At 39.5% G+C, this 25,865-nt stretch overlaps 3 protein-coding genes across 10 annotated transcripts in view; 1 reads left to right on the plus strand and 2 right to left on the minus strand.

Annotated features, from left to right (window-relative positions):
* The window catches only part of cntrl (centriolin), a 59,349-nt gene extending 58,964 nt beyond the window's left edge, over positions 1–385 (minus strand). For all 6 annotated transcript variants that reach the window (XM_041787120.1, XM_041787119.1, XM_041787118.1 and 3 more), the window contains exon 1: positions 266–385. The gene's annotated coding sequence lies outside the window, so the exon portion shown is untranslated. The remainder of the gene's footprint in view (positions 1–265) is intronic.
* Positions 386–10,376: 9,991 nt separating this feature from the next.
* Positions 10,377–16,345, minus strand: unga (uracil DNA glycosylase a). Of its 2 annotated transcripts, XM_041787524.1 has the most exons (7): positions 16,112–16,345; positions 15,567–15,767; positions 13,752–13,847; positions 13,470–13,567; positions 13,291–13,379; positions 10,892–11,070; positions 10,377–10,802 (listed from the first exon to the last, which is right to left on the minus strand). In XM_041787524.1, exons 1-7 carry the CDS (start codon positions 16,208–16,210, stop codon positions 10,662–10,664), a joined length of 903 nt encoding a protein of 300 aa, XP_041643458.1. In that variant the 5' UTR covers positions 16,211–16,345; the 3' UTR covers positions 10,377–10,661. The 2 variants fall into 2 exon arrangements, with proteins under 2 accessions (XP_041643458.1, XP_041643456.1); XM_041787522.1 differs by lacking the exon at positions 16,112–16,345 and having other exon boundaries at positions 15,567–16,001.
* On the plus strand, positions 15,869–24,702 carry alkbh2 (alkB homolog 2, alpha-ketoglutarate dependent dioxygenase). 2 transcript variants are annotated; one of them, XM_041787525.1, is made up of 5 exons: positions 15,869–16,007; positions 17,020–17,104; positions 20,241–20,536; positions 21,457–21,655; positions 23,984–24,702. In XM_041787525.1, exons 3-5 carry the CDS (start codon positions 20,263–20,265, stop codon positions 24,297–24,299), a joined length of 789 nt encoding a protein of 262 aa, XP_041643459.1. In that variant the 5' UTR covers positions 15,869–16,007; positions 17,020–17,104; positions 20,241–20,262; the 3' UTR covers positions 24,300–24,702. The 2 variants fall into 2 exon arrangements, with proteins under 2 accessions (XP_041643459.1, XP_041643460.1); XM_041787526.1 differs by lacking the exon at positions 17,020–17,104 and having other exon boundaries at positions 15,871–16,007.
* The last annotated feature ends 1,163 nt before the right edge of the window (positions 24,703–25,865 follow it).

Raw genomic sequence — 25,865 nt, forward strand, 5'->3', positions numbered from 1 at the left:
TCTGAATCTTAACTCTAACTAGCCAGACTAAAGATGTCTTTCAAATACAGCTGACTATAAAGTCATTTTTTGCCTTTTAATCAGGTTTAATGGAATGTATAAGAAGGCTACTTCAAATTTTGACAGTATTCGAATATTTTCTAGGTTATTTTCACTAGAAAAACAGGGAAACGCTAAGCACGGAGTAGGCTAATGCTAGCAAGCTAATGCTCTCGAAAGGCCCAATTTAAATGAGCGTAGTTGTAAAGCATTTGTGTTGTATTACCTGTTGCGTGTTTCTCCGTTGTGTAGTAACTGTTCACTACGCATTTTGTGTCTCCTGCTGCAGGTAGCCTTCACTTAAGACCAACTTTCGCCCATAACATATTTTTCTGCCGTATTTAGCGTCTGTGGTATTTAACTTAACGAGCTAATTAAAATCGCGCAGTTGCGCAGTCTAAAGGCATGCCCAGACATGACGGGGCTGCTAGCGCTTAAGTTCGCTATCAAAATAAAAGCCCTAAGATTCAGAGCCAATAGGACAGCATTACTGGCAGAGGTGGGAAAAACTGACAAAATTTACTCAAAATACTGTAAATGAGTTACTTCCCAACATCCCACAACAGTTGTTGCACTAACATCATTATATGAACTCACCGGCCACTTTATTAGGTATACATGTTCAATTGCTTGTAAACAAAAATACCTAGTCAGCCAATCACATGGCAGTAAGTGAATACATTTAGGTATGTAGGCATGGTCAAGACAACATGCTGAAGTCCAAATCGAGCATCAGAATGGTGGAGAAGAAAGGGGATTTAAATGACTTTGTGGCATGGTTGTTGGTGCCAGACAGGCTGGTCTGAGTATTTCAGAAATTGCTGATCTACTGGTATTTTTAAGTGCACACCCCTCTAAGGTTCACAGAGAATGGTCTGATAAAGGGAAAATATCCAGTGAGCAGCACTTGTGTGGACAAAAAAAGGCCTTGTTGGTGTCAGAGGTCAGAGGAGAATGGTCAGACTGGTTTGAGGTGATAGAATGGCAACAGTAACTCAAATAACCACTCATTACAACCAAGGTATGCAGAATGCTATCTCTGAATTCACAACATCTTGAACCTTGAAGCAGATGGGCTACAGACCGCACCGGGTGCCACACCTGTCAGGTAAAAACAGGAAACTGAGGCTCATACAGGCTCACCAAAATTGGACAACAGAAGATTGGAAAATGTTGCCTGATCGGGTGAGTCATGATTTCACCTGCGACATTCAGATGCTGCGACATTCAGAGTTTGGCATAAACAACATGAAAGCACTCAAAAAAGGAGAATTATTGTCCCTACCTTTAAGCTTCCCAGTTCTGCAGTCTTCAGGAGGGGAGCGTGGTTGTTCAATGTCAGTCTGTACATCTAAATCCTGATCCCTTGTCTCCAATGAGAAGGAGGAGTTGCTGAGAGCTGATGTGATGGTTTGGCTGATGTGTTGAGCCTTAATGGTCTGATTCTCTGTCACAGATTCATTCATGTTGTCTTCCTGATGGGAAAAAAGTTAAAACTTTCACAAAGGTCTCTATCAGGTGTGTGATGTTTTCAAATGTAGGTATTAAATTATCCAATCCCATCATGAAGTAAAGTCAGAAATGGGATTTAAATCACTGTCACCTCAGCCGAATCAGACACATTTAACACCTTTTGATTACCTTAGCAGTTCCTCTGGGAGATAAACCTCCACATGGATTTCACTTTCAGATTTTTTCATCTTCCTTTGTAGTAAAAATGTAAAAACTAAGGATGCAAACTCTGCTTCGGAGTTGTCATATTTGGCTGTTTCTAATGCATGCATGGATTCTCTCCAGGAACTCTGGCTTCCTCCTACAGACCAAAAACATGCTTGTTAGCATGCTTGTTGAACTGGTGACTCTAATATTCCCGTAGGTGTGAGTGTAAGCGTGCCTGGTTGTTTGTCTCTGTATGACTGTTGGGAAAGTCTCCAGCCCCCCGCGACCCTGAACAGGATAAGCAGTGTAGAAAATGGATGGATTTTTTATTGTAATGCATTTTTGCTGTCTTTAATTACATTTAATGTTATGAATGTTCTGCTTTTATCCTTGAGCAATTTGATGTGCTATGTGTATGAATGGTGTGCTTGCCTTTTAAATGTGTAGGTCTGTTTCCTTAGGGGTTTCAAACTGATGTATATTTTTAACATCAATTAAACTTTTTCATGTGGGTCATGGGTTGATTAGACTTTTCACAGGGCACTGAGGAAAAAGGTTGGGAACCACTGTAATAGATTGTAGTCTGGCGTTTTAAAGCATTTAAATATTGATGTATGCCTCTCCATAATTAGACTGCATACATTACAGATGTGCCTTTTTACACGGTCATACGTGTGTGTGTGTGTGTGTGTGTGTGTGGTATTTTTGTAACCTGAACACTGCAGTGAGGAAGAGGGCTGAATTTAGTGTCTACGTTGTAGAACGCCCTCTCCTGTTCCAGTCCATAGAGTCTGTGAAGAGCTCTTGTCAGTTCAGTTGTTGTGTTTTCCAGCTGAAGACATACAAAGAAAAGTCTTTTAATTTGAAATAGCTACAGGATTTTAAAAAACAGCAGAATCATAAAAAGTACAGCAAATGGAACCTGGAAATTAGGACAAAGTGGAGAAACATGGGATTTTTGTTGATCAGTCAGTGCCAGTAGAACTCATTGGGCACGACATGTAGTTTGAATCATTACAACACACACATGCAAAAATAAACCACACTTCACTCTGCTGAAAGCTACCTTGAAACACACAGCAGGAGTCTGAGGGTCTGTTGGAGCTAAGGATGATGGGAGATTGAATGTTAATGTCAAAGTATATCATGAACTATTCAGCACTAAAGAGACAAACAAGTCCTTGAGACAAAAACCTTCAACAGCTGTGGATAAATATATTGTCACCAGATGATCTTAACTGTAGCTAGGTTTTACATATTTGACATCATTTACAACAACCTGAATTTGAGAGATGGGGAAAAAACTTGACCATCTGCCACATATTTGTGATGAACTAATAGAAACTTATTCTACTTACTAGTAAGCCTAATAATTTAACAGTTGCATTTAATCGTCACAGACTAGTAGTGTTGGCAAATACATTTTATTCAATCATGTAGCCCTACATATGTCTACTTTTTGCTCATGACCTTGTCTATGAAGATTACATGCAGCCCTTGATTAAGCTTGCTAGTTCATAGGTGCTAAAACATTTATCACAATAAGTGATAAATGCCATCAACAAACCACTTAGAGAGCATAAATATAATTGATTGTCCTCTTGATCTGTGTGTAAGAGGGACGTACAATATTATCGGCATGATGTCGGTATTGGCAGGTAATAGCTTAAAAAGATACATTTCTATATCAGCAGATATGAAAATTTCTGCCAATATTTACAGCCAAACTATGGTATGTGCAAATCGACAGTATAAATCATCTAATGGCCTTAAATATCAGCAAAATATACAACTGTACTGTGAGGTTAAATTTTGATTCTATATGGTAAAAATATGGGATTAGAAGTCAAAGTTAGGAGTTGCAAAAGTTTAAAACATGAGATTAATTTTAGAAATAATGAGTTAAAAAGGTAAATGTATAGCTTGGAATTTAAAATTGTGAATCCAAAAGATAAATATAAAAATAACAAGTCAAAATCATAACTTTAGGTCATAATTGTGAGATGCAAAATTGAAAATATGAAATAAAAACATTTCTGACTTCATATAATCTTTCTTACTCCTTCCTTTTTTATTCCTATGACTTAACAAGGATATTTTAAATTAAAAAGGTAAAGTTTAAATTTGTATACTGGAAGAAGTCTGCAGACCTTACACCAGCAGACCAGTTGTAATAAGTATATGATATGAGCTTGGGGGCCGGATTAAGAGAATCATCCGTCAATCACTTATCAGTCTCAGTTTGTGATTTATCTGCCTGTGATACCTCAGCTTTAAACTGTTAGTGATTCTACCTGTGGAAGAGAGGAAACCTCTGAAGCAGAAGAAGATGGGACAGCTCTGGAGAATGACTGCACAAAAGGATAGAGAGGAAGGAGACAGACAGACAGAAGGTCTTCAGAGATCAAAGTTTAGATGTGTATCTCTCTCAGTACAGAGGCTTTCCACTTCTTAGACAAGGGTATACTTGTATATACAGCATGTGTCCTACCAGCTGACTCTTGGTGTTCAGCTCATGCTCCAGCACTGTGTTAGTGTAGTGCTGTAAATCTATCTCAGCTGTCAAGGCTCTGTTTGTCTCCTCCTGCTGGTGGAGTTTGGTCACTGCATCCTGATGTTTCATCTGCAGCCAGCTTAGCTCTGACTGGCCCCCGTCCACCTCCTGCTGCAGACGTGTGAGCTCCTCTGAGTATTAGAAAGGTAAATAAAGTACTTGAGTATGAAAAAACTACTACTGTGCTGTAATTTCAGCCATTTGTTTTCTTGCTTTAATCAGATGGTTTTGTATAAATTTAGGTACCGGCGCTGAAGCGTTTGTGGGCATGTTCCCTCTCCTCTTGACTGATTGGCTGGTCATTCAGCCTGTCAAGAGTCCTGAGGTGGTAGAGCATGAAAAGGCGGGCATGTGGCAGCGAGGAGGCTGGGTTATCAGAGACAGACAGTTCTGACAGGCTGCTCAGAGAACGCAGTCTGGATAGTTCATACAGCTAGAAGCACACACAGATACATATAATAGAAATAATTTAGGCATTTATCTTTTATATATCTGTTTCTAGCATCTTTATTAACAAGTTTTCTCTTACAACATCTTTATACACATACATAAAGTGTACTCACAGATGTGATGAGGTTGTGTTGAAGGTGAAGCGTGTGCAGTGACTGCAGTTTCTTTCCCAGCCACAAAGGAATATGTTCAATTCTGTTATATGACAGGTTCAGATGCTGCAGACTAGACATGAGCTCCAGTCCCTCAATCCTCCTACAAAAGCACAAATGCTTCACATCACACCTTTACAATATACCTGTACATAAATGTGGGGCTTTTGTGTTGACTTTGGGTATGTGGTGTAAGCACCTATAGTTTTGATTCCATCCTTTTTCCTTTTTTAAGTGTGTGAAAGTGCAACAACTCGGTGTTTGCTTCCTATAGCCAGAAAAGCTGAATCACTGGTTGTAGGACTATGATCTTGCATGAAGCAATAGCTTAATTAATGCTGTTTGTGTTCATCTAGAAGTTGGTGGTTATGTTAGGAGGTGTAGGCCTTGACCAGAATAATACCACAAATTTAGATTAATGCTGTGTGTCCATGTGTAACTCTCACTGTATGTTGTTGTGAGCCAGCTGCAGCTCTCTGAGCTGTGTCAGAGAGTTCAGTCTCTCCATCCTCTGGATCAGATTGTGGTTCATGTTTAAAATCTGCAGTCCCTGACAGCCATGTAGGTTCTCTATGAACTGAAACACAGGCACAAGCTGATGGGACCCAGAATACAGGAAGAGTCATATGATCTTAGTTATATCAGTGATTTATAATTTATGAATCGGAAGATTATCCAGACCTTGATATGTTTGCCTCCAGTTAAGGATGACAGATTCAGGGAACGAACCAGAGCAAGGGATTGGCAACCAGTCAGCTTCAACAACAGCTCTTCTGTAATATATCTGACACCTGAGAGGAGAAAAAGAAAAAAAGGCCATGAACGTCTCAGGGCGTTTTTACACCTAGTTTTTTCGGTCTGGTCTGAATGATCAATCAAATTTTTACATAGTCGCAAAATTACCACAATTTTGGTCTGGATTCACATGAGTAAAATGCCCTCTAATCAGTCAGTTTTTGCATGAAGAACCAGGAAGGACAGGAAGACTATTCCTTCCTAGAAATGGCTGGTCCACAGACACTTTCAAGTTCCAAAAAGAAAGACAACTACACAGACTGATGTTGGCTCTGGTCATTTGTTTTTACTGCCTGCATTTATCACGGTGGGCCAACCGGCCAAATGCAGCTTGGAAGTGATGTGTTGATGTACTTGAGATGCTGAAGGCACTTACAAAGACAGTTAAGGAGAAGTTGCATGTCAGTCCTGCAGAACCATGATCTGCTCATTTACCCAAATTGTATCTGCAACACTTGTCAAGTGTTAAAGCACTTTTTGCTGAAGAAATTGGCTCATGAAATGTTTAGGTTAATTCTGCTTTTCCTTGGATGAGTTTCCCCAATGTATCATCATGAAATCAACCAATAATGAATAGAAGCTGGTTTTATCTAAGAAAGAGCTATTCTTCCTGAATGAACCTGCCAGAGCCAGAAAAAGCAAACAAAGACCCATCTTTTGAGTGGTCTAGCTTGGGTTGTTAGGTCTGCTCCAGGGTTAAACTGAAAGCTAACACACCAGCACAAATGAGACACACTAACTTGGCAGAAAGACACAAGTTGGTCTCAACCGAAACCAACCAGGCTAGGAGTGAAAATGCCCTCATAAATGCCTTGTAAGTGATATGGTATTTAGACTTTTAGCCAAATGGGGAAAATACTTTTTCGTCTGCTCCACTGACTGAACACAGTTGGGGAGTATAAGCATAGCAAACTTTAAATTTGATGAAACAAATCTGTGCTTAAATCCTTTACTGATCACATTACTGTTTTTACCTGAATCAGCTGAATCCTGGGCCAGTTAACAATAACGCCCTTGTGCATTTTTTTTCCATGATACCTTTTCTGGTTTCCTGGGAGTGTGCCTCTCCTTCTGTCTCACTCCGCTCATCCATCGCTGAACCACACTTGACTTTCTACAGGGAGACAATAAAAAGAAGTATGATGGAGGACAGTGAGACTCTTGAGAAGACAAGAGTATTTAGTGTAACACTCCCACAATACCAGCATGATCTCATGTTCGACCACAAAAACAGATTAGGGTTTATACAACAGGCCACGTCTTCTTCCCAATAATAAATCTCTTCTCTGATTCAGCTGTTACATGTGCTAAATGCCAGCTGACATCAGTTTGTGCACACATTGTTTTGCAAATGTTTGTTAAAAGTTCAATATCAACCAATACTGATGTTAAATTGCACGTATGCATCCCTACTTAACAAACATGTTATTAAACTTGTGTTGCTTTTGGTCAAAGTGTTTAACATTTTTGCTCCTTCATCTATGTTTTGAAACTAGAATCCTTTGACCAGTGTGACCACACATTTTACTGCTCAACACTGCTAATTTATTGTGCAATATTTTCCACTTTTCATAGTCTGTCGCTTGATTTTTGTGTTAATCTTTTGTGCTATAATACCCTGACTTCCTTCGAAGACATTTTATATCTCAAAGGGAATATTTCTGGTAAAATAAAGCAAATAAAACAGCTTCAAACATTTTTGTTCATGCAGACTGAAGCAGCAGTGGTGAGCAAAATTTGATGTACTGCATTTATGATGTATTTAGCCTGACCCATATAATCATTAAAGGTATTAAATGCAGTATTTGATGAACAAGCAACTAGTGCCCCATGAGCAACATGCAGTCCTCCACTTCACTCACCCCAAGTCAGTGTCAAATACCAATAAATTATATACTTGAAGAAAATATGACAAAATCTGCCACAAATATTTCACATATAATCATTGGTTGCTGGTATGATTAGTTTTTTCTAAAACTGTAGATATACTAATTGGCTGTTACTGTTTCTGCATACTTTTTTAAAGTATCATAAAATGCACTTGTAAAAAATGCTAATATATTAAAATAACTCTCTTCTCTGTGTTGAAAATGCAGCTTGAAATTAATTTAATTCTTTGTTTGTCATTAATGTAACAATTTTTATTTTTACTTAAGTTCAGAAACATCCAAGTTGAAATAATAAATGATGATGAATGTAACATTTTTTCCCTTTTCACTGAATTATTAGTAATCACAATGGTCAAATTCAGAATGACTGGCAATTCGGCACTGACTATAAAATTAATGTGGTGCTCTTGGTTACCAGTTATCCATCCACAATCTCTGTGGCCTCAAAAGTGCCCTATTGTATGCCACTGTGGTAGGAAAACACATTAGGTGCCCGTTATGGTTCCTTTTGAGTGAACAAAATTTGTCCAAGTGCACATTTGGTGTCCTCTTCATGGACAAAATGTGACAAATTGTCCACTTAGGTGCCCTCTGTGTGGATAAAATTTGGTTTAGTACTCTGTAAATGGACAAAATATGACAAACTAAACTGACTCTCAGGTGCCCTCCTAGTGGGAAAAATGTGGTGTAGTGCTCTCTAAGTGGACAAAATTTGGCAAACTAAACTGCCCACTCAGGCACCCTCTTCATGGGAAAAAATGACAAAGTGCCGTCTTGTGTACCCTTTAAGTGGATAAAAATTGACAAAGAGCCCTCACTGGTGTCCTCTACGAAGTCATAATTATACAAATTGTCCTCTTTAGTGCCCTCTATTTTTTAATTCACATGCTCCCTCGTGTATCTTTGTTAAATCAATGGATAAATGGTTTCATAAGCCCTTGACTGTTTTACAGAGGTGCCATTCATTTTCGCCTCTATCCCTCAAAAATCCTGAGTCCCACATACCCCAGTCTCCTCCTCCACCCTGATTTAATTTAACAAAATGTAAAACTTATATTTGATAAGTAGAAGACAATCAAATAGTAGCAGTAGAGGAACATTTAGCATTACACTCAGCAACAAGAGCTTTATTACTGTAAAAGACCAAAACTCAGGCAGATATATCCAGTACGTTAAATTTCCCAGTTTGTCAGAACTGTCTTCTTCGGGTAACAGAAAACTCCGTAACACCTGATCCCTAAACAGTAGGTAATGTTCATGAATTTCTTCATTTCAACAAACTTAATTTGTAAAAAAATGAATGTGCCGTTAAACTTAAGTCTTTATTACTGTAATACACAAAACAATACCTGCTCTCTCGTCATGAGAAATAACACTCACACCGAATTGATCTCCGTTGTTGGTGGTTTGTTTACATCAAGTTAGCTTTAGCCCGGTTGGTTGTCATACAAACCCGAGCCAGAAAGCGCTTTAGATGGGGGTTACTTTAAACTCCGTAAGATAACAGCTCTCGTAAATAAAACTCACTAAGAGTTTAAAATAATAAGTTTTAATTCTGCGGACGAAGACAAAACAATGGTTGTCAATAACCTGTACCTTTGCTAGCATAAGCCAGGTTGGGTTAGTTAATCCTCAATCTCCATGGGAACATCCGTGAAAGTAGAAGTCAGTCAACCGAAGAAAAAAAGGTTTACAACTTATTGAAAAAATCTTTTCTTTTTTTCCTTTTTTTTTAACACAGAAAACATGTCGTAGGTTTGTTTCACAGTTCGTAAAACATAAATTAACCGATAGTTTCTAGAAAAATCCTCTCTGTGTGCTCGAGCGCTGCAGGTGTATGGTGCCTTCACTGTCGCCACATGAACCCGGTTTCCTCTTCGCTGCCACTGCAGGAACGGTGGCTATTTCACTGTGTTTTACATTTCGCATTATAAACCCATCATTTCATTTTCGTATCCTAGTATTTCTTTTGTAAACCTTACCTGCTAAGAATTACATTTTTGGACAATTTCCATTTCCAATTGTTTAGTAACGTGTGCGAGCAAAAAGTAGCAAGGTTTTTTTTTTTTTTTTTTTTTTTACCAATAATAGTACTATTTCCGAGCGTCATGTAAGGCGGCTTAGCTGCTAAAGAAATGCTTTCAACTCACATTCAGTTTTTATTTACTTGAAATAATAAAGCCAGTACACACAAAAAATCGCAAATTTATTTAAAAATGTGGGATGGATGTGAAAAAACGGAAACAGGTGTATTTCATTCAGTCAAAAGTAAATCAATTTTGTACATCTGCAGCATGGGCTGGATTATTTTAGTTTGACTAATGGATTATGGCTCTTCCATGTCATCTACTGTTTTCAGTCTGTGGTCATCTCCATCAAAGAAAAGTTTGCTTTTTCAAAATGTCATGCTTATTTATATTTGTGGAAGGATGTGGGGGAACTGACTCATTAGACCAGGGGTTCCCAAAATAAAGGTGCCAGAGACCAGTGACCCCCACTGAAGGCTACCTGAAAGGAGCAGCAGCTCTACTCTGATGTCTGAGCTCTCAACCAATCTCTAAGGATGGGCCCAGCCACACTCATGGGGAAACTTATTTCAACCGTTGGTATCCACAGCCTCATTCTTCCTGTCACTACCCGAAGCTCATGACCATAGGTGAGGGTAGGAACGAAGATCAACTCATAAAATGAACGCCTCGTCTTCATGCTCAGCTCCCTCTTCACCAAGACGGTTCAGTACAACAGCAGCAAAACTCTTTCATTTGAGGCTGAGACTCACTTCCCACTTACAGGGAGCAAATCATCATTTTCCAGCATACATAGATACACAACATTCAGTTCTTTCAAACTACGTACTTTAATAGAACTAAAACTTTTGGTATAAAAATGTAAAGAAAAGAAAACAAACATATTTACAACGATCAAACTGGAGATGATAAAAGTATCAGCAAAACATATGTTGATAAAGTTGATGAAGAAACAGTGAATAGCACAAACATGGCAGTGCTAACATAAGTCTCTGCACATACTACTGATGTAAACATCTAACTAAACAAAGCTTATGAGAGACATTTGGGCCACAGTGAAACGTAGTTGTTCAAAAAAGCTGAAATGAATGAGAACTTAAAGTGCTTTCCAGTCGATTTGAGCCTTTCCAGATTTCTTCAGCAGCTCGTTTGCCTTTGAGAAGTGCTTGCACCCAAAAAATCCTCGATGAGCAGACAAGGGAGAGGGATGCACAGCCTGCAGGATGTGGTGGCGTTTCTACAAAGAGAGAGTTTCTCATCTTAAATGCAAGAACACAATGAAACAGTGGATTAATTTGTCTAAAACAGAAGAGTCTGTATACCCACCCTGTTGATAGCAGCTCCTTTCTTCTGAGCGTACGATCCCCACAGCATGAAGACGACGCCTTCAAGGTTGTTGCTGAGCCACTGCACCACGGCGTCTGTGAACGTCTCCCAGCCTTTGTCTTTGTGGGAGTTTGCCTGGTGAGCTCGGACGGTCAGCACTGCGTTCAGCAGCAGAACACCTGAGGAGCAAGTGCAACCAGGGAGATGTATTTTCTATTGACAAACAGGAACAATATGTTGACAGATATCAATGTATCACACATGACTTAAAAACAATACAATCTTCATTCTTAATGATCTACAGTATTGAAAAGTACCACAGTTCAAATATAACTACACATCTTTTGTCGTATTAGAAATCAAAAGCTGCCATGGGAGAAATACTGAGCTGTTGCTGTCCATTTAAGTGTAAAGGATGGCAAATACTGATATTTCTCAACTCCTTTCGGCACCTAAAAATGCAACATCTTTGTCTCTTTAAAGCAAGAGGAAAAGGAGGTAAATGTGGGCATGACCGTGTGTCGCGTCCACAAAAATTTTAGCAACTTTTTTGAGTATTTGTGCATTCTTAATAGTCTTTATGGGTTTTCCAGCAAGTATTGGTAAAAAAAAAAAAAATATATATATATATATCCAATATTGGAGGCTTTGGTCTGATATTTTCATTGCACAGGAATCAATATAGTTATATTTCATCTAGAATAGTATCAAATTTTAAAATTCTTGTATCTTGAACACCTACACAGCTTTAATTTTTGATATGTAAAAAAACAAAAACAAAATCAAAAATCAGTTATTTCAGTAATCAGTAGTACTGAATAGAACCAAAGGTTTTTAAAGGTTTTCAGCTGTACTTTTACATCTTAACAGGGGAAAAAGGGAAAGCAATTTTTAAAGTACACAAATACTGTGGTAATGTTTTTGTATGAGAAAACTGAGCAATGAGCACTCAAGAAATCCTTTGCATGTTTAGTTATTCTGGGTAAAATCAAAACCTACAGACCAGTATGTAAATGTTATTTGCCAAGAAATATGGATGCTGAAAGGACTGAAGAGACTGACATTTTCCAACAAGCTAATCAGAGAAATTTAAGGAACTATTGTCAAAATAGGTCCGATACATTTCTTCACAGAGACTAGATGTGCTGATTTATACTGGCGTCATGAGTGAGTCATTATTTATTTGTTGTAGTGTTTGTTTGTATATTAATGGAGCTCAGTGAAAGTTTAAGCAGGAAGACTGTTTCTGCTCATTCTTCAGTCATCACTCTTTCATATCTCTCCCTTTTCCATTCTTCTCTCTTCCTGCTGTGACGATCAGCTGATTATGGGCATTCACTGTCCTAAGTACTCAGCTCTTCATTTGAGGCTGATCAGATTCTGCCACAACCTTGTTTGACCAATCATCATGCACCTGTTTTAAATCTGCCACGCTCTCTTTCAGTCAGCTTGTCATTCTGTGCAGACACTACAACTCTCCTCCACCCCAGCCACCTCTATGTAGTTAATCAGCATCTAGTCCAGATCCCCACAGGTCTCCTGCTCATCTTATCCTGCATACCCCAGTCTCCTCCTCCATGCCACCTCATTGGTTCCTGGGCCAGCTTCTCAGAAGTCTACATCTCATCTGACCCTGCATCTCTCAACACCACAACCAGAGTCTAGACTCTATTGGAGGGCATCCTATTCCTGCCATTTGCCTCACTATCCCTTCAAACACATGAAGTCATCACGATGGAGTCTAATCGCCAAGGACTTTGTACTTCTCTTTCATTAAATTTCTAAAATAAGTTATTGTTAAACTCATATTAAGTCTCTCCTGATTGAAATGTTGTCGCAGAAGAGTGGTATTTTCATTCCCCCTCACTCTCTGGGCGTGCATCCTTTATTTTCTGCAGCGCTGCAGGTATGGTGTGTTCCTACTGGATGGGAGTTGAAGGCGCATACGAGCTGACTGGAGAAGAGCTGCTGCATACTGGCTGAAGGCTGACAGCCAATCTTTTAAAAAGACATTGCAGGAGCAGAGGTGCTGGCCCTCCTGACCGACACCCAACATCGCAAGAGAGCACTTTGCTTCCTCTGTTAAATTATAGCCTGTGAATACCTGTGACTTGTGAATAACTGTAAATCTAAAAGATAAAGCAGTCACGCTAAGTAGGGAGAGTAGTTTTCATTTGGTAAATGTTTTCTCCAATTTCCAGTTTCAGTTTCTTTTTCTTTGTTTTAAAAGGTTAAGCACCTGCTGAGTTTTTATATTTTAAAGTGGGGTCCTTTGTACACATTTTAAATATTTCACTATGGAAACTTGGCTGCAATAGTCGTCAATTTAGTTGGCATGATATTAGGACATCTCTAATAGCTTGGCTTAAAATTTACCAGACACTCTCTTTTAAAATCACCTTGTTTGGCCCATCCAGTCAGATCTCCATGTCCTGGGTGCTGAAACCCTTCGATGTCTGACACCAGCTCTTTGTACATGTTCTCCAAACTGTAAGACAAGATTTCTGTGATAAGTAAGTCCAAAACAAACTTAAATTTATTGAAGAGTTAAAATGAAAGTAAGACAAAAGGTTTCTACCTGGGCGGAGGAGGCACTGGTCGTTTGACACTGAAGCACAATCCATGGGCTTGGTTTGGGCCGTGATAGGGATCCTGACCAAGAATCACTACTTTGACCTGGAATCACAGACACCCATCTATGACTTGTGCCTCAAAGGATTGGAGGGAGGGGATGTTCAGAGCCTCCTATCTGGCTACTTTTTCCCACAGAATGTCCACTCAAAATGTCTCTTTAAGTCTTGAGTACATCACTTCACAACATGACTTCAGGAGAAGCTCTATTTGTAGGCCCAATACTTACATCTCTGATGTTACACGTCTGAGTCCAGGTGAAAACATCTTCAGTAGGGGGGTACACGGTGTGACGTTTCCTCTCTTCAGAAACAAAATTCATCAACTGTGAAAGAGATTAAAAAAAAAAACATTAACACTATTTAAGCAAAACAGACACCAAATACAGAGGGGCTGTCATGATGGCAAATGTTTTTAAAGATTGGGTTGAAAATCCAAGTCCTTTTTTGGTCAATATCACCCAAATTATTTCAGTAAATTTGTGACACACTAACAACAGGTGATTAAGGAGAGTACCAGCATTAATTTTTTTCATTTAAATCACTGACCATCATGTGTTTTCAAAGCCAAACTATCGACTAGTTCATGGGTCATCAACTACATTTGTACGAGGGCCAGTTTTTACTTGGAAGACACTGAAGGGGCCAGACTTCCCAAGTAAAAACTAAATTTAACGAATATTTTGTTCCAATTAACATATAATTGTATTTTTTTTCCTTCAAAAATGTACATTTTTTGCCTTTGGCAGCGAGATCAGTCCCAATCCACTAAACTGCAGCCACCACTAGGGGGCGGTTGCGATATTTTGGCTATTTATTTCTGGGGCTGGCAGGCTGTCATCACTGGGTTTGATGCTAAGAAGCTGTGTTGTGATTGGCGGGGAGAACCGTCAGGAAACCGCTCTATTGTGGTGGTTCTCTGGCAGGAAAAATTGATCTCTCAAAGTGCATAAAGTAGAAAGTTTACATGGGAAAAAGGGCACTTTAATCAAGAATAAATTAATGAGTATGTCTTTATTATGCATCATATTCACTAATGATGACTGGCAGGGAGATTTCTGTAAAATGGGTCAAATATTAGGCCAACATTTAAAGCCATTAAGGATTTTTTTTTTTGTAAATAACACACCCTAAATACCACAATATATTTTTCCTCTTCTGATTATAAAAATCTTCTAGGGGCCGGATGTGAAGCTGTGTAGGGCCTGATGTGGCCCCTGGGCGCCAGTTGATGATCACTGGACTAGTTTCTTGTTAACCCCTTAAAGCCTGTTGTATCATATTTACCTCTGCCAAGGAGGTTATGTGATCGGTAGGGTTTGTTCGTTTGTTGGCAACATAACTCAAACAGTTATGGACGGATTTTGACGAAATTTTTAGAAAATGTCAGAAATGGCATAAGGAAGAACTGATTCGATTTTGGGAGTGATCCGGATCACGGTCTGGATCCAGGATTATTTTAAAGGATTCTGTACTATTGGGAGATAGGGCTAATGGTGGAGGTCTGCGCTCTCCGAGTGCTTTTCTAGTTGAAATATACTTTATGATACCTCTATTTAATCAATATGACCATAAATAACTAAAAAAAAAAATGAATACAATCTAATAAATGATAAAAATGCCCTCAAGTGGATTATCAGTTATCAAAAACACCCAATGTATGAAATGAGATACAAAAAATACACAAGTTAAATTTTATGGAAATTTAGATCTTTTTTAACATTTCAAAAGAAAGTGAAATAAACATTTCTGTTCCAAGAAATTAGAATTTTCTGGCTATAATTTCTGTTTTCAGGCTTTAAGGGGTTATTGGCAGAAAGCTCAGACCTTCTCATTTTTGTTTATACAATGTTTACATTTTTTCACTCAGTGCTTGCTTTTATTTTAATGTAGTGAAGGACAGCACTTCCACACACTTAAATAAAAGTACAACTGCTGATTTTAGAAAGTCCTTAAAAAGTACCAGTACTCGAAAAGCTCCTCCGTTACAGTTATTTAGTAAATGTCATAGGTTGGTGTTTAATGAGATAACTTTTCCCTCTCACCTGTTTAAAGTAAGGTTTCCCAAACTCGGCAGACAGACTCTTCCTCCAGCTCTCCCCGAACCCTGGAGGGGTTTGAGCTGAGGCGAGTTTCTCCAGCGCCGCCTTCTTGTTGCGGGCGATCCTTTCGAGCTGATCCGCGGACAGAGCAGCAGGGCCCGGGCTGGACGGCTCTGGATCCACCTCTGAGGACTTCCGCTTCTTCTGGATTATTTTAATGTATTGAGCAAAACAGAGAGCAGGTGAGGGTCGAGAAGCTGGGGGTGAACGAGGTTTTAGAAACCTCAGAGAGTACAGAGCAAACATGCTGGAGCTATGGAAGTCATGAGCTCAACTTTAGTAACAATCAAGAACACAGCTGTGCTTGCGAACGCAGCTTGGTTTACGTACGACGTGAGGGACCAACCTCCACACGTCTCTTGCTTGAAAGACTACGAGCAAATTGTAAGTACAGTTTCATAAATTATCACGTTATCTTTTAACGTAAGAAGTTAAAAACGCTGTTTATCCATGTTAGAGGGCTTTTTAAAGGCAGAAGTTTCTCTCACCAGGTCTTTCTTATCCTCCTCAGATTCATTCAAATCCGCAGAAATTCTCTTTTTGGAGACGGGCGAGAAAAACGAGTTAATAGTCTTCTGTCCGATCATTTTGGCGACTAAATCCTCGATAAAAGCGGCTTTAATAATGTTAAATTTAGCAAAGAGTAAATGCAGGAGCTAGAGTGCGGTATCCCCACAGAAACTGACTCACTCGGAGTAATTCGCGCCAATGCAAAGTGACGTAAGCAGGTTTATGATAATGAGCTAAGCGCTGTTCAAAACAAGCAGACTGTTACCACATGTTTCCGACTGCTGGTGGGTGATACAGCAAATATATGAGAATATGTGTCGGATTTTTAAAATATACGCATTTATGTGTTATTTGATTGTTCCTGTGCACAGTGACAGCAGCTTCTTTTGGGGTTTTAGACCACAGATTTACAAGATTGCTGTAAAATAACGAGTTTAAAGCTGCATATACTTTTGATGTAACGTTTGCTGTTGTAAAAGTATGAAATATTCTGATATCAACATAAGCTGCTATTAGTAGAAGTAGCCCTAAACTTTAGAATAATTTTAAAAAAGGTCTGGATGAATTTGCATGGCAGAATAATAACACCGCAATAATCACATACATGGATTTTACCCAGGAACCCAGCACTCACCGATTCAGTAGCTTTATCTGTACCCTTTTTAGCTTTGTTGACAGCTTTTTCCTGGCCACTCTGTTGCTGCACGGCTCTTTTTTTCCCTCTGGTCTCCATGTTCAGTCCTGTAATGACGCCTGAGATGCTGCTCCTTTTAAACAATGGCTTTTCTTGTTGATATCAAGCAGGAAGCACTTTACTTAAATCATCAGAAATGCTGCAGTGTCAGTCTTTCTTGTCCGTCTGTTCTTGATCCACTTTCCTTTTCAGTTTGGAAGCAGATACTAGTGTGCAGACAAACCACAACAGTGCCAGACACCTGCTATTGAAAATCAGAGCTGCTGGATGTGCCCAGGCAAGTCAGGTTTATTCTAGGCATATCGGAAATATTGATTTTAATTCTGTGTTTACTACAAATGTTTAGAGAGGGATCATTTTAATAGATTTGATGGAAAAACAACAAAAATAACATTAAATGTGACATATCAAACTTCTCCCCTGTTTTGAACAACATCCTCTGTAGTTTTAATGAAGTGCCTGTGCTGTACTTTGGTAGAAGTGTGATAGGAATCAAGCACCAGAGGTTTTTGAGGTTTTCAACCCTGTAGAAACCAGTTCTAAAGAGCCTGTCTTCCCTTGGAGGCAGAGGTGCTTCTCATTTTATAACTTTCCTTATCCTTGCATCCTCTATTCTTGACTGACTCAGAAGTTGTTCTCCCTCCATCATGGTGAAGGATCTTAACCTTTTCAGCCCTCGCCCCCCCAAAATAAAAGTTCCAGAGACCAGGGACCTCCACTGTTCCTGAAGATGGTTGAACAGCCATGCACAGTCAAGAGCAGACATGTGCGGACAAGGCTGCCCAAGAGAGGGCATAATTGGAGAGCTTTCTGGGACCCAGCCAATATGGGGCCCCATGGATGTCAGCAAAATCATGGTCCATTGTAAAGTTAAGCTGTTATATCCTCATCTTATCTTTAGCCTGTATAATAACCACTCTTATCAAATATTTATTATTCATTTGTGCTGTAGTATAAAGCCTTCTTAAAAATGTAAATCCCTTTTCTTAAAAAAACAGAGTAAAATGGGTAAAAATATGGCGACCAAAAAAGGAGATGGATAAGGTGGTGAAATGGGATTTTAAATGAGCAGAAGACATGGCAAGAATTAGAGAAAAAAAGTGGCAAAAATGAGCAAAAAATGGCAAAAATGAGTTAAAGTGACAAAAAAGGCAAAAAAAGTGGTTAAAGGGGATAAAAGGTTGCTGAAATAGGTTGAAAGTGGAAAAGTGGGTGGAAAAGTTGGTGAAATGGGATTTAAAAGTTGGAAAAAGTGGTTCAAACTGGCAACAAAAAGCTAACTGAGGCAGAAATGGCATTAAAAGTGAAAGGCAGTGGCAATAATGGGTCAACAGAAGCAACAACAGAAGTGGCAAAGACGGGCATAAAAAAGTGGTGGAAAGGGTATAAAATTGACAAAATGGGTTTAGATTGGCATAAGTGAGCTAAAATTGGTGGGAAAACGTGATGAAAATCGTTAAAGTGTGGCAAAAATGGGTCCAAACTGCAGAAATTGAAAATGGGTTAAAATGTGGCAAATAATACTCAACAAAATTAGCTGGGGAAAAAAATCATTTTAAAATATTTTTAAGGCAATTTGCAATGCCTTCTGTCTCGCATGTGTGGTGAATGTACAGGTCACAACTTGTCCACAAGAGTGTTTTGGAGTTGTTGGATTGTGTATTTGATGAGTTTGATGAGGGAAAGCCGGAATACCGTCTGCTTGCATTGAGTTGGCACAGCAGGTCTGAACTCGGCGGCGATCTAAAAACAGCTTGCACTGACAACTGAAGGTAATGAACCTATTACCAAGACTATAGGAATTATGCCAATGGACGAATTTGCCAAAATGTTGAAGTATCCCTTTAATGCACCTTGAGGAGCAGTTATTTCTGAACACATTTAAAGTACTTGTGGTGTTGAAAATAGTCAGTTTCACAATGCATCATCATGTGGACATGGACAATTCTGCATCGCTGCATCAATTAGCAGCTGGACCTCATAAGTTGCATTTTCAGTTGGGGAAACCATTTGAAGCATTAGTTGTGTTGATCTATTTCAGCTCCTTTTGTTTGATTTGTTCATTGCAAAAGCAGAACGTCTGTAAATTGTCAGAATAAACCCGATTTAGAATGGAGGTTAAATAATTTTGATTGCAACTGCAGCTAGTAGATGCGCAGACTCTACATGGAGAAAACTAATGTCGCTGAAAGAGTGCCACAGCAGCACAGAAATGACACATTGTGGACTTAGCTGAACAAATAGGAAACTATCCTGCAGGAGGACGGTTTAAACCCTTTTCCCCTTGAGAGATTACAACAAACAGACTGCTGCTGATATACCAGGGTGACTCATATTCCAGGTTTTATGGTTCATTTTGTAAAGTGTACTTTGGCTTATTTTTCTGTAATATTTACCTTTGTTTGATTTGGTTTGTTGGGGTTGTTAGGGGTTATGGACTAGGACAGGTGCTATTAGCAAACAAAGGAGCAAAGGATTTTACAAGTCTACAACACCAGTATGATGTCCCGGCTCTTGCTGCACACATGGTCCCTCCATGAGGTAGAGTAGGTAGCATCAGTGTTATTACGCACTGAGCCTGGGTCTGCTGAGGGTGGTGATGCTGTGGCAGCTAAGGGCCAGGTGATAGGCTACGTAATTTATCAGGAGTGCATAAGGGTGCAACAGATAGAGATGCACCAATCGTGAAAATTATTGCTGGAAGCAACACTGATGTTTAACATAACAATTTAGCTGATACGGACAATAATTCATTACTTTTTAGGGTGTAAGACTCCAAGACAAGTGTGCCAACATTTGTCTCTCATGCATCGGTGCATCCTTAATGACTAAGATTAGGGGTCTCTTTGTTGAGTCATTGTCCTTCCTTTATGGCACGGGTATTGTGTGTTTGTTGAAGAAATGCTTTTATTTTTGATGCACTTAAAAAATACAATTAATGCACAGAAATCACATTTTTATAAAGGGGGTAATTACACCTGGTTCACACAACAAATATACAATAGAAGTATGCTACACCTTTTTTGAAGTGTAATCAAAGTGTACTTACAAGATTGAAGCCATGTTCTTTTAAATCCTCTAGAATGATTTAAATCTCCCAAATCTACAACTTTATTCTTGCAATTTCCAAATCTCAGAATCCTGATTTTTTCTTAATGTGGCCCTTGTGTTTGGTTATATTGAACATTCAAATGTACCAGTCATTGTGAATATTTAAATTGTCTCATTTGAGCCCCAAACAGTCGTGCCAGTCTTTAAAGGCATCAAATGTACAACCTAGATATAATTGATCTCATTTCTGATGGACTGTTTTGCTTTTATAAGTCAAACTGAAGCTAATTTTGGACTGTTTTATAACACCTTACTGGTGCTTTAACCTTGTTGTAATCCTCCATTCTTCTTTTATCATCCAGTTCCTGGCTCCTGGTTGCTGCTATGGAAAAGTTCGTGGTCAGGGTTAAGAAGAAAAGTTCTGACAGCAGCGATGGAGGAAACCAGAGGAAGAAGATCAAACTGGAGGGAGACGAGAGCCTGAAGCAGGAGGAAGACGAGGAAGAGTATGATGATTCTTTATCAGAGTTTTCTCATCCTGTTCCCTGGCAGAAAATAGAGGCAGAAGATCTGGACTGTGATTATGCTCTGCTGTTCTCTAAAGACGAGGCAGACCGGCTTTTCCATCAGCTGGAGGAGGAGGTGGTGTACTCTACAGGTAAGAAAACATACAACCTTCATCCGTCCTTCCATCTTCTTCTGCTTATCTGAGGTCGGGTTGCAGGGGCAGCAGCTTAAGCAGGGAAGCTCAGACTTCCCTCTCCCCGGCCGCTTCGTCCAGCTCTTCCCAGGCCAGCCAAGAGACAAAGTCTCTCCAGCGTGTCCTGGGTCTTCCCCAGGGCCTCCTGCTGGTGGGACCTGCCTGGAACACCTCACCAGGGAGGCGTCCAGGAGGCATCGGGACCAGATGCCCGGTGAGGGTTGGACTCTGCCAGGGCTGCCCTTTATCATTGATTCTGTTCATAACTTTTATGGAGAGAATTTCTAGGTGCAGCCAGGGGGTCCGGTTTGGTGGCCTCAGGATTGGGTCTCTGCTTTTTGCAGATGGTGTGTTCTGCTGGCTTCATGAGGCCACGACCTTCAGCTCTCACTGGAACGGCTCTCAACCGAGTGTGAAGCGGCTGAGATGAGACTCAGCACCTCCAAATGTGACGCCATGGTCCTCAATGGGAAAAGGGTGAATGGGTGCGGCGTCGGCAGTGATGTGGTCTCTTCAGCAGTCTGTTGTGGTGAAGAGCTGAGTTGAAAGGCGAAGCTCTTGATTTGCCAGTCGATCTACGTTCCTACCCTCACCTATGGCCATGAGCTGTGGGTGGTGACCGAAAGAACGAGATACAACCTTCACTGAAATGATAAATGCTTTAGTACTTTTCAGTACCACTGGTGTAAACATTACAATCTCTTTTGTGAATGAATGTATCAGAAGTGCATATGTGCACATGGATTGTCAAATGTGTGCACGAGTTTCAAATGTTAAGGGCCTAACTGACTCATCCTTGTTTGGCTGTTAAAAGTTCTGAACCTGTTTTTAAAAGTGTGCTCCAGTCCTGATTATTAATGTGACTCTTTATGTCCCAGGTGAGGAATCAAAGGTGCAGGTGTTTGGAAAGGTGTACAACATACCGAGGAAGCAGGCCACCTATGGAGATGAAGGTCTAACCTACACTTACTCTGGAGTGACTCGGGTAGCCTGCCCGTGGACGCCAACCTTAGAATACATCCGAGATTCTGTCACAGAAACAACGGGACAGACATTCAATTTTGTTCTGATAAACAGGTAAGAGTTAGGATTTTTAAATGAAATATAAATGTGTCAAGTGAAAGAGCTGCTCTCCAAGGTTGTTTAAACTTTCAACACTTTTTGAAGCTCTTTCAGTCCTGTATTTTTAAATTATTTTTATAGTAGTTTGATAGTATTTAAACTACGCCTGTTTCACAATGGATGGAGTTAAACTATTGAATTTAATTGAGAAGAAAACAGTTAAACAATAATAGTATTTATTAACTCTAAATGGTGTTGACATTGTTTTTGGTGCATTACCCTCCTATAGTCGCCCCTGTCGGTTTGACAGCCACTTGGCTTCTACATGGAGCTTTTTGCAGACTCCAAGTGAGATTTCATGTGTTTTACACTGAGGAGAATCTTCCATATAACCACTCTGCCATAAAGCCCAGATCAGTGGAGGGCTGTACTAATGGTTGTCCCTCTGGAACTTTATCCCATTTCCACACAGGATCTCTGGAGCTCAGTCAGAGTGACCATCAGGTTCATGGTCACCTCTCTTACTAAGGCCCTTCTCCCCGATTGGTCAGTTTTACCGGGCGACCAGCTCTTAGAAGAGTCCGGTTGTGCGAAACTTCTTCTATGTGAGAATTATGGAGGCCACTGTGCTCTTGGGAACCTTCAGTGCAAGATTTTCTGTAGCCTTCCCCAGATCTGTGCCTGTCAACAATCCTGTCTCTGAGCTCTGCAGCTCCTCAGTTCCTTTGACCTCATGGCTTGATTTTTGCTCGGATATCATTGTCAGCTGTGAATTCTTCTATGGAGAGGTGTGTGCCTTTCCAAATCATGTTCAATCGATTTAAGTTATCACAGGTGGACTCCAGTTGAGGTGTAGAAACCTCTCAACAAAGATCCAGTTGTTGCAAAGGATCTGAATACTGATGTCAATGTGATAATTAAGTTTTGAAATTTTTAATAAATTTGCCATAATGAGGTAAATTAATGGGAATAAAAATACTTTACTTTGCATACTTTAATGCTCTTATTTATTGTATTTTAATGTGTCAATTATTGTACTTTTATTTATTTTTTTACATTGTATTTTAACAAAGCGTTTTAAGCCTGTAAAGCACCTTGGTCAACTGAGGTTGTTTTAAATATGTTTTAAGAATAAACGCTGACTTGACAATACAAGGGCTTATGAGGGGGTGAGATCCATCGACTCTTGAAGACTTTTACATGCACCGTGGCAAAGTTTCAAACTTATTTGCAAAGTTAAGACCGTGTGCAAAAGTTTGCTTTTGAGTTCTGGTAATTACAAAAATGAATTTCTCCGCACTGACTACCACTTCTAATTTTGTTCTCCTGGCATGAAATGGAGTGTTAATTTTGGGGCTGAATTGTATTAATCATGATAAACTAAGGGCCATAATTTGTGCACTTTGTAAGAATTACATTTGTCAGAGAAAATACAACATAAATACATTAGGGCTTAAATACCAATGTGTGTTGTTGATTCTGCTTGTCATTACTTGCTGTTGTTTGTTATGCTTTGCCTTTATTTATAAGTTTATTTTATAATTACCAGAGTTGTCAGAGTTACTGCATTAATCCCAGGTAACAAATGCCCATATTCTGTGCATTTAATTTTTTAATAACGATTGATCACATTTTTCATTGTCCCCTTCAACACACTTAAAGACCCTGTAAAGTGAAGTTTTTGTCTTAACCCACTAGATATGTTGGAATAAGAATAGGGTTGCTGTAAACATGTGAAAACACTGAGATCTACATGTGACTGAACTCTGGATTTAGACTGTTAGAAAGTTTATCACCTCTTTCCTGGTTTGGTTTAATGTGGGCGGGGCCAATACGTGGGTTCATGATGTCATGAGCCTACAGTGGGCTATGACCCTGCCCCTCTAACACTACAATATAAAATCACAGAGCATTTCATCTCAGTACAGTCTGTTGTTAGCTAATGTCACTGCCTTTATTGAAAGTTAACAGTCAAATGCAGTTTTTCTGTTCATTATGAGGTAAATTTGCCAAATATATCAGCCACAGTGGTCTATGGGTCATTTAAAGCAACATAACAAAGATTTGAAAGCAGGTCTGTAACCAAACAGGCAGTCTGTTACCCTTAATTTAAAACAGTAGAAAATCTAAAAGGACACTAAAAAGTTTAAATGCTAAATAGTGGTATTTTAATTGTGAAAAAAGATGTGATTAATCACAATTAACTACATAAATTCTGAGGTTAATCAGACTTAAATATTTTAATGGTTGGACAGACTTATCTTATATCATTACATTTTTTACCAGAGTCTTATCAAAGCCTTAAATCCTGGTGTGGTCACCCCCTGTTGCTCTCTCCATCAGGTACAAAGATGGTCAGGATCACATGGGGGAGCACCGTGACGACGAGAAGGAGCTGGACCCTCTCTGTCCCATCGCCTCGGTCTCTCTGGGAGCAGCTCGAGACTTCATCTTCAGACACAGAGACGCTCGGGGCAAACAGAGCAGCAGACAGATCGAACCTGTAAAACTGGAGCTCGCTCACGGCAGCCTGCTCCTCATGAACTCTCCCACCAACACCTTCTGGTACCACAGCCTCCCCGCTCGCAAGAAGATCACCCTGCCTCGCATCAACCTCACCTTCAGACGCATCCTAGCGGACAGAAAAATCAAGAAATAATAGACTCCAGTCCTTATGGACTTGTGTGTTTGTGAGGTGGCTGATGATGGCATGATGGGAAATTTTTAAAACCAGTCAGCTCACTGTAGATTTTCTCAGAAAGATCAACCTGACTGAGGATTGATCACCTTTAGCTATATTTATAAGGTTACCCCTGAAAGTTGGAAGGCAGCTACCAAAATTTATTCAGTTCAAATGTTGGTTGTTTTTAGAGATTTCTAGAAATGAATGCATTATCGGGAGGGACTACCGGTTCTGTCTCATAATGACGACATAAATAAGCCCATATCTGCAAGAAAATTAAAACATTACTTGTTAGTTGAGGGTTTCCATACATCCTAAACTTTTTGCATATCTACCTGCATTCAATTTGTCTTTAATGTTGTGATAAATAAATTACACTAAAGCCACCTTTGTTTCATTTTTTAATACCTGAAAACAATCACCTTTACAGATTGTACACAAATACACATAATCTCACAGGAATATACATCATCAGTGCAAATTGCAAACATCAACAAGGAGTTCTGCACCTGGCCAAATTTCTCAAAGTGACTCGCCTGATTTGGTCGGAGCAAAGTGGCAGTCAACGGTTACACGGGGCTTGAAATATTCAGGAGAACTCTCCACGTGAACCTGCAGTCCGTCTGTGGCTTCAGAATAAATCCTTATTAATCTATGACCAGCTGCACATCATCACCATGCTGAATGGCTCCGCTGCAGCAGCATCGTCATACTTCACATTCATGGTAGCACACATGGCTTTATGTGTTAAAAATCTCCAGGATCAGAGACAACATGGCACTTTTAGCTCAACTGTGCATCTCTGTAAATCATGACAGCGGAGGGATTATCGGAAACATTAAAAAATGATCTGGTTTAACTGTAAAAGAATGACGTAATGCTAACATTACTTCCTACACAGCTTACACACACTGTTGGGAATGATTAGACAAATCAGATCAGACCATAGAGAACCAGAGGTAAGGATTATTAAACCTTTTTAAATGTTAAAATATGTAACATCTAAGTAACATCTCCAAAGATTCCTACTTAGCTTCTTCTGCTGCATCAGTAACGTACAGGCAGGGAACAAAACAAAAGGAACACCTTCAAGCACCAGTGTGGAAAATGGTGAGATTGGAACCAATAAATATCTGCAACTGTCATCACTCCCTCCATAAGAGTGTGAAGAAAGAAACTGTTGGCTGCAAAACTTCTGTAAAAACTACAACTGTCCAAAATCTCTTATCTAGACCAGGGGTTCCCAAACTTTTCAGCCTGTGACCCCCCCCCAAAAAAAACAGCGTCAGGGATCGGGGACTCCCATCTTCCTTTGAGGGGGATAAAGCGCAAAATTTGCATAAAGCATCATGTAGAACACAAGCGTTTGATGGTTTTTTTTTGTGACTTTTACCTGCATTTAAGCACAAATATCACTTAACAATGTTTTGATTTTAATTTGAAGTTATTCAAAAAATACTTTTTAAATAATAGATGCAATTAACGATTTTAAATCATGAATTTTCTCTTTGTTTTATGGAAAGTATTCCACGACCCCCCTGG

The sequence above is a fragment of the Cheilinus undulatus genome, linkage group 5 (genome assembly GCF_018320785.1).
Source record: "Cheilinus undulatus linkage group 5, ASM1832078v1, whole genome shotgun sequence".
NCBI lineage: Eukaryota > Metazoa > Chordata > Actinopteri > Labriformes > Labridae > Cheilinus > Cheilinus undulatus.

What these genes read in the sequence shown, in the direction of transcription:
- alkbh2 (XM_041787525.1), top strand. Translation starts at nt 20,263, where the DNA reads ATGGAAAAGTTCGTGGTCAGGGTTAAGAAGAAAAGTTCTGACAGCAGC. An exon ending in GGAGGTGGTGTACTCTACAG is followed by an intron (nt 20,537 to 21,456) that starts GTAAGAAAACAT and finishes TTTATGTCCCAG; the next exon opens with GTGAGGAATCAAAGGTGCAG. An exon ending in AATTTTGTTCTGATAAACAG is followed by an intron (nt 21,656 to 23,983) that starts GTAAGAGTTAGG and finishes TCTCTCCATCAG; the next exon opens with GTACAAAGATGGTCAGGATC.
- unga (XM_041787522.1), bottom strand. Translation starts at nt 15,869, where the DNA reads ATGTTTGCTCTGTACTCTCTGAGGTTTCTAAAACCTCGTTCACCCCCA. An exon ending in GGAAACCTTACTTTAAACAG is followed by an intron (nt 13,848 to 15,566) that starts GTGAGAGGGAAA and finishes TCTCTTTCACAG; the next exon opens with TTGATGAATTTTGTTTCTGA. An exon ending in CCAGTGCCTCCTCCGCCCAG is followed by an intron (nt 13,380 to 13,469) that starts GTAGAAACCTTT and finishes CTTGTCTTACAG; the next exon opens with TTTGGAGAACATGTACAAAG.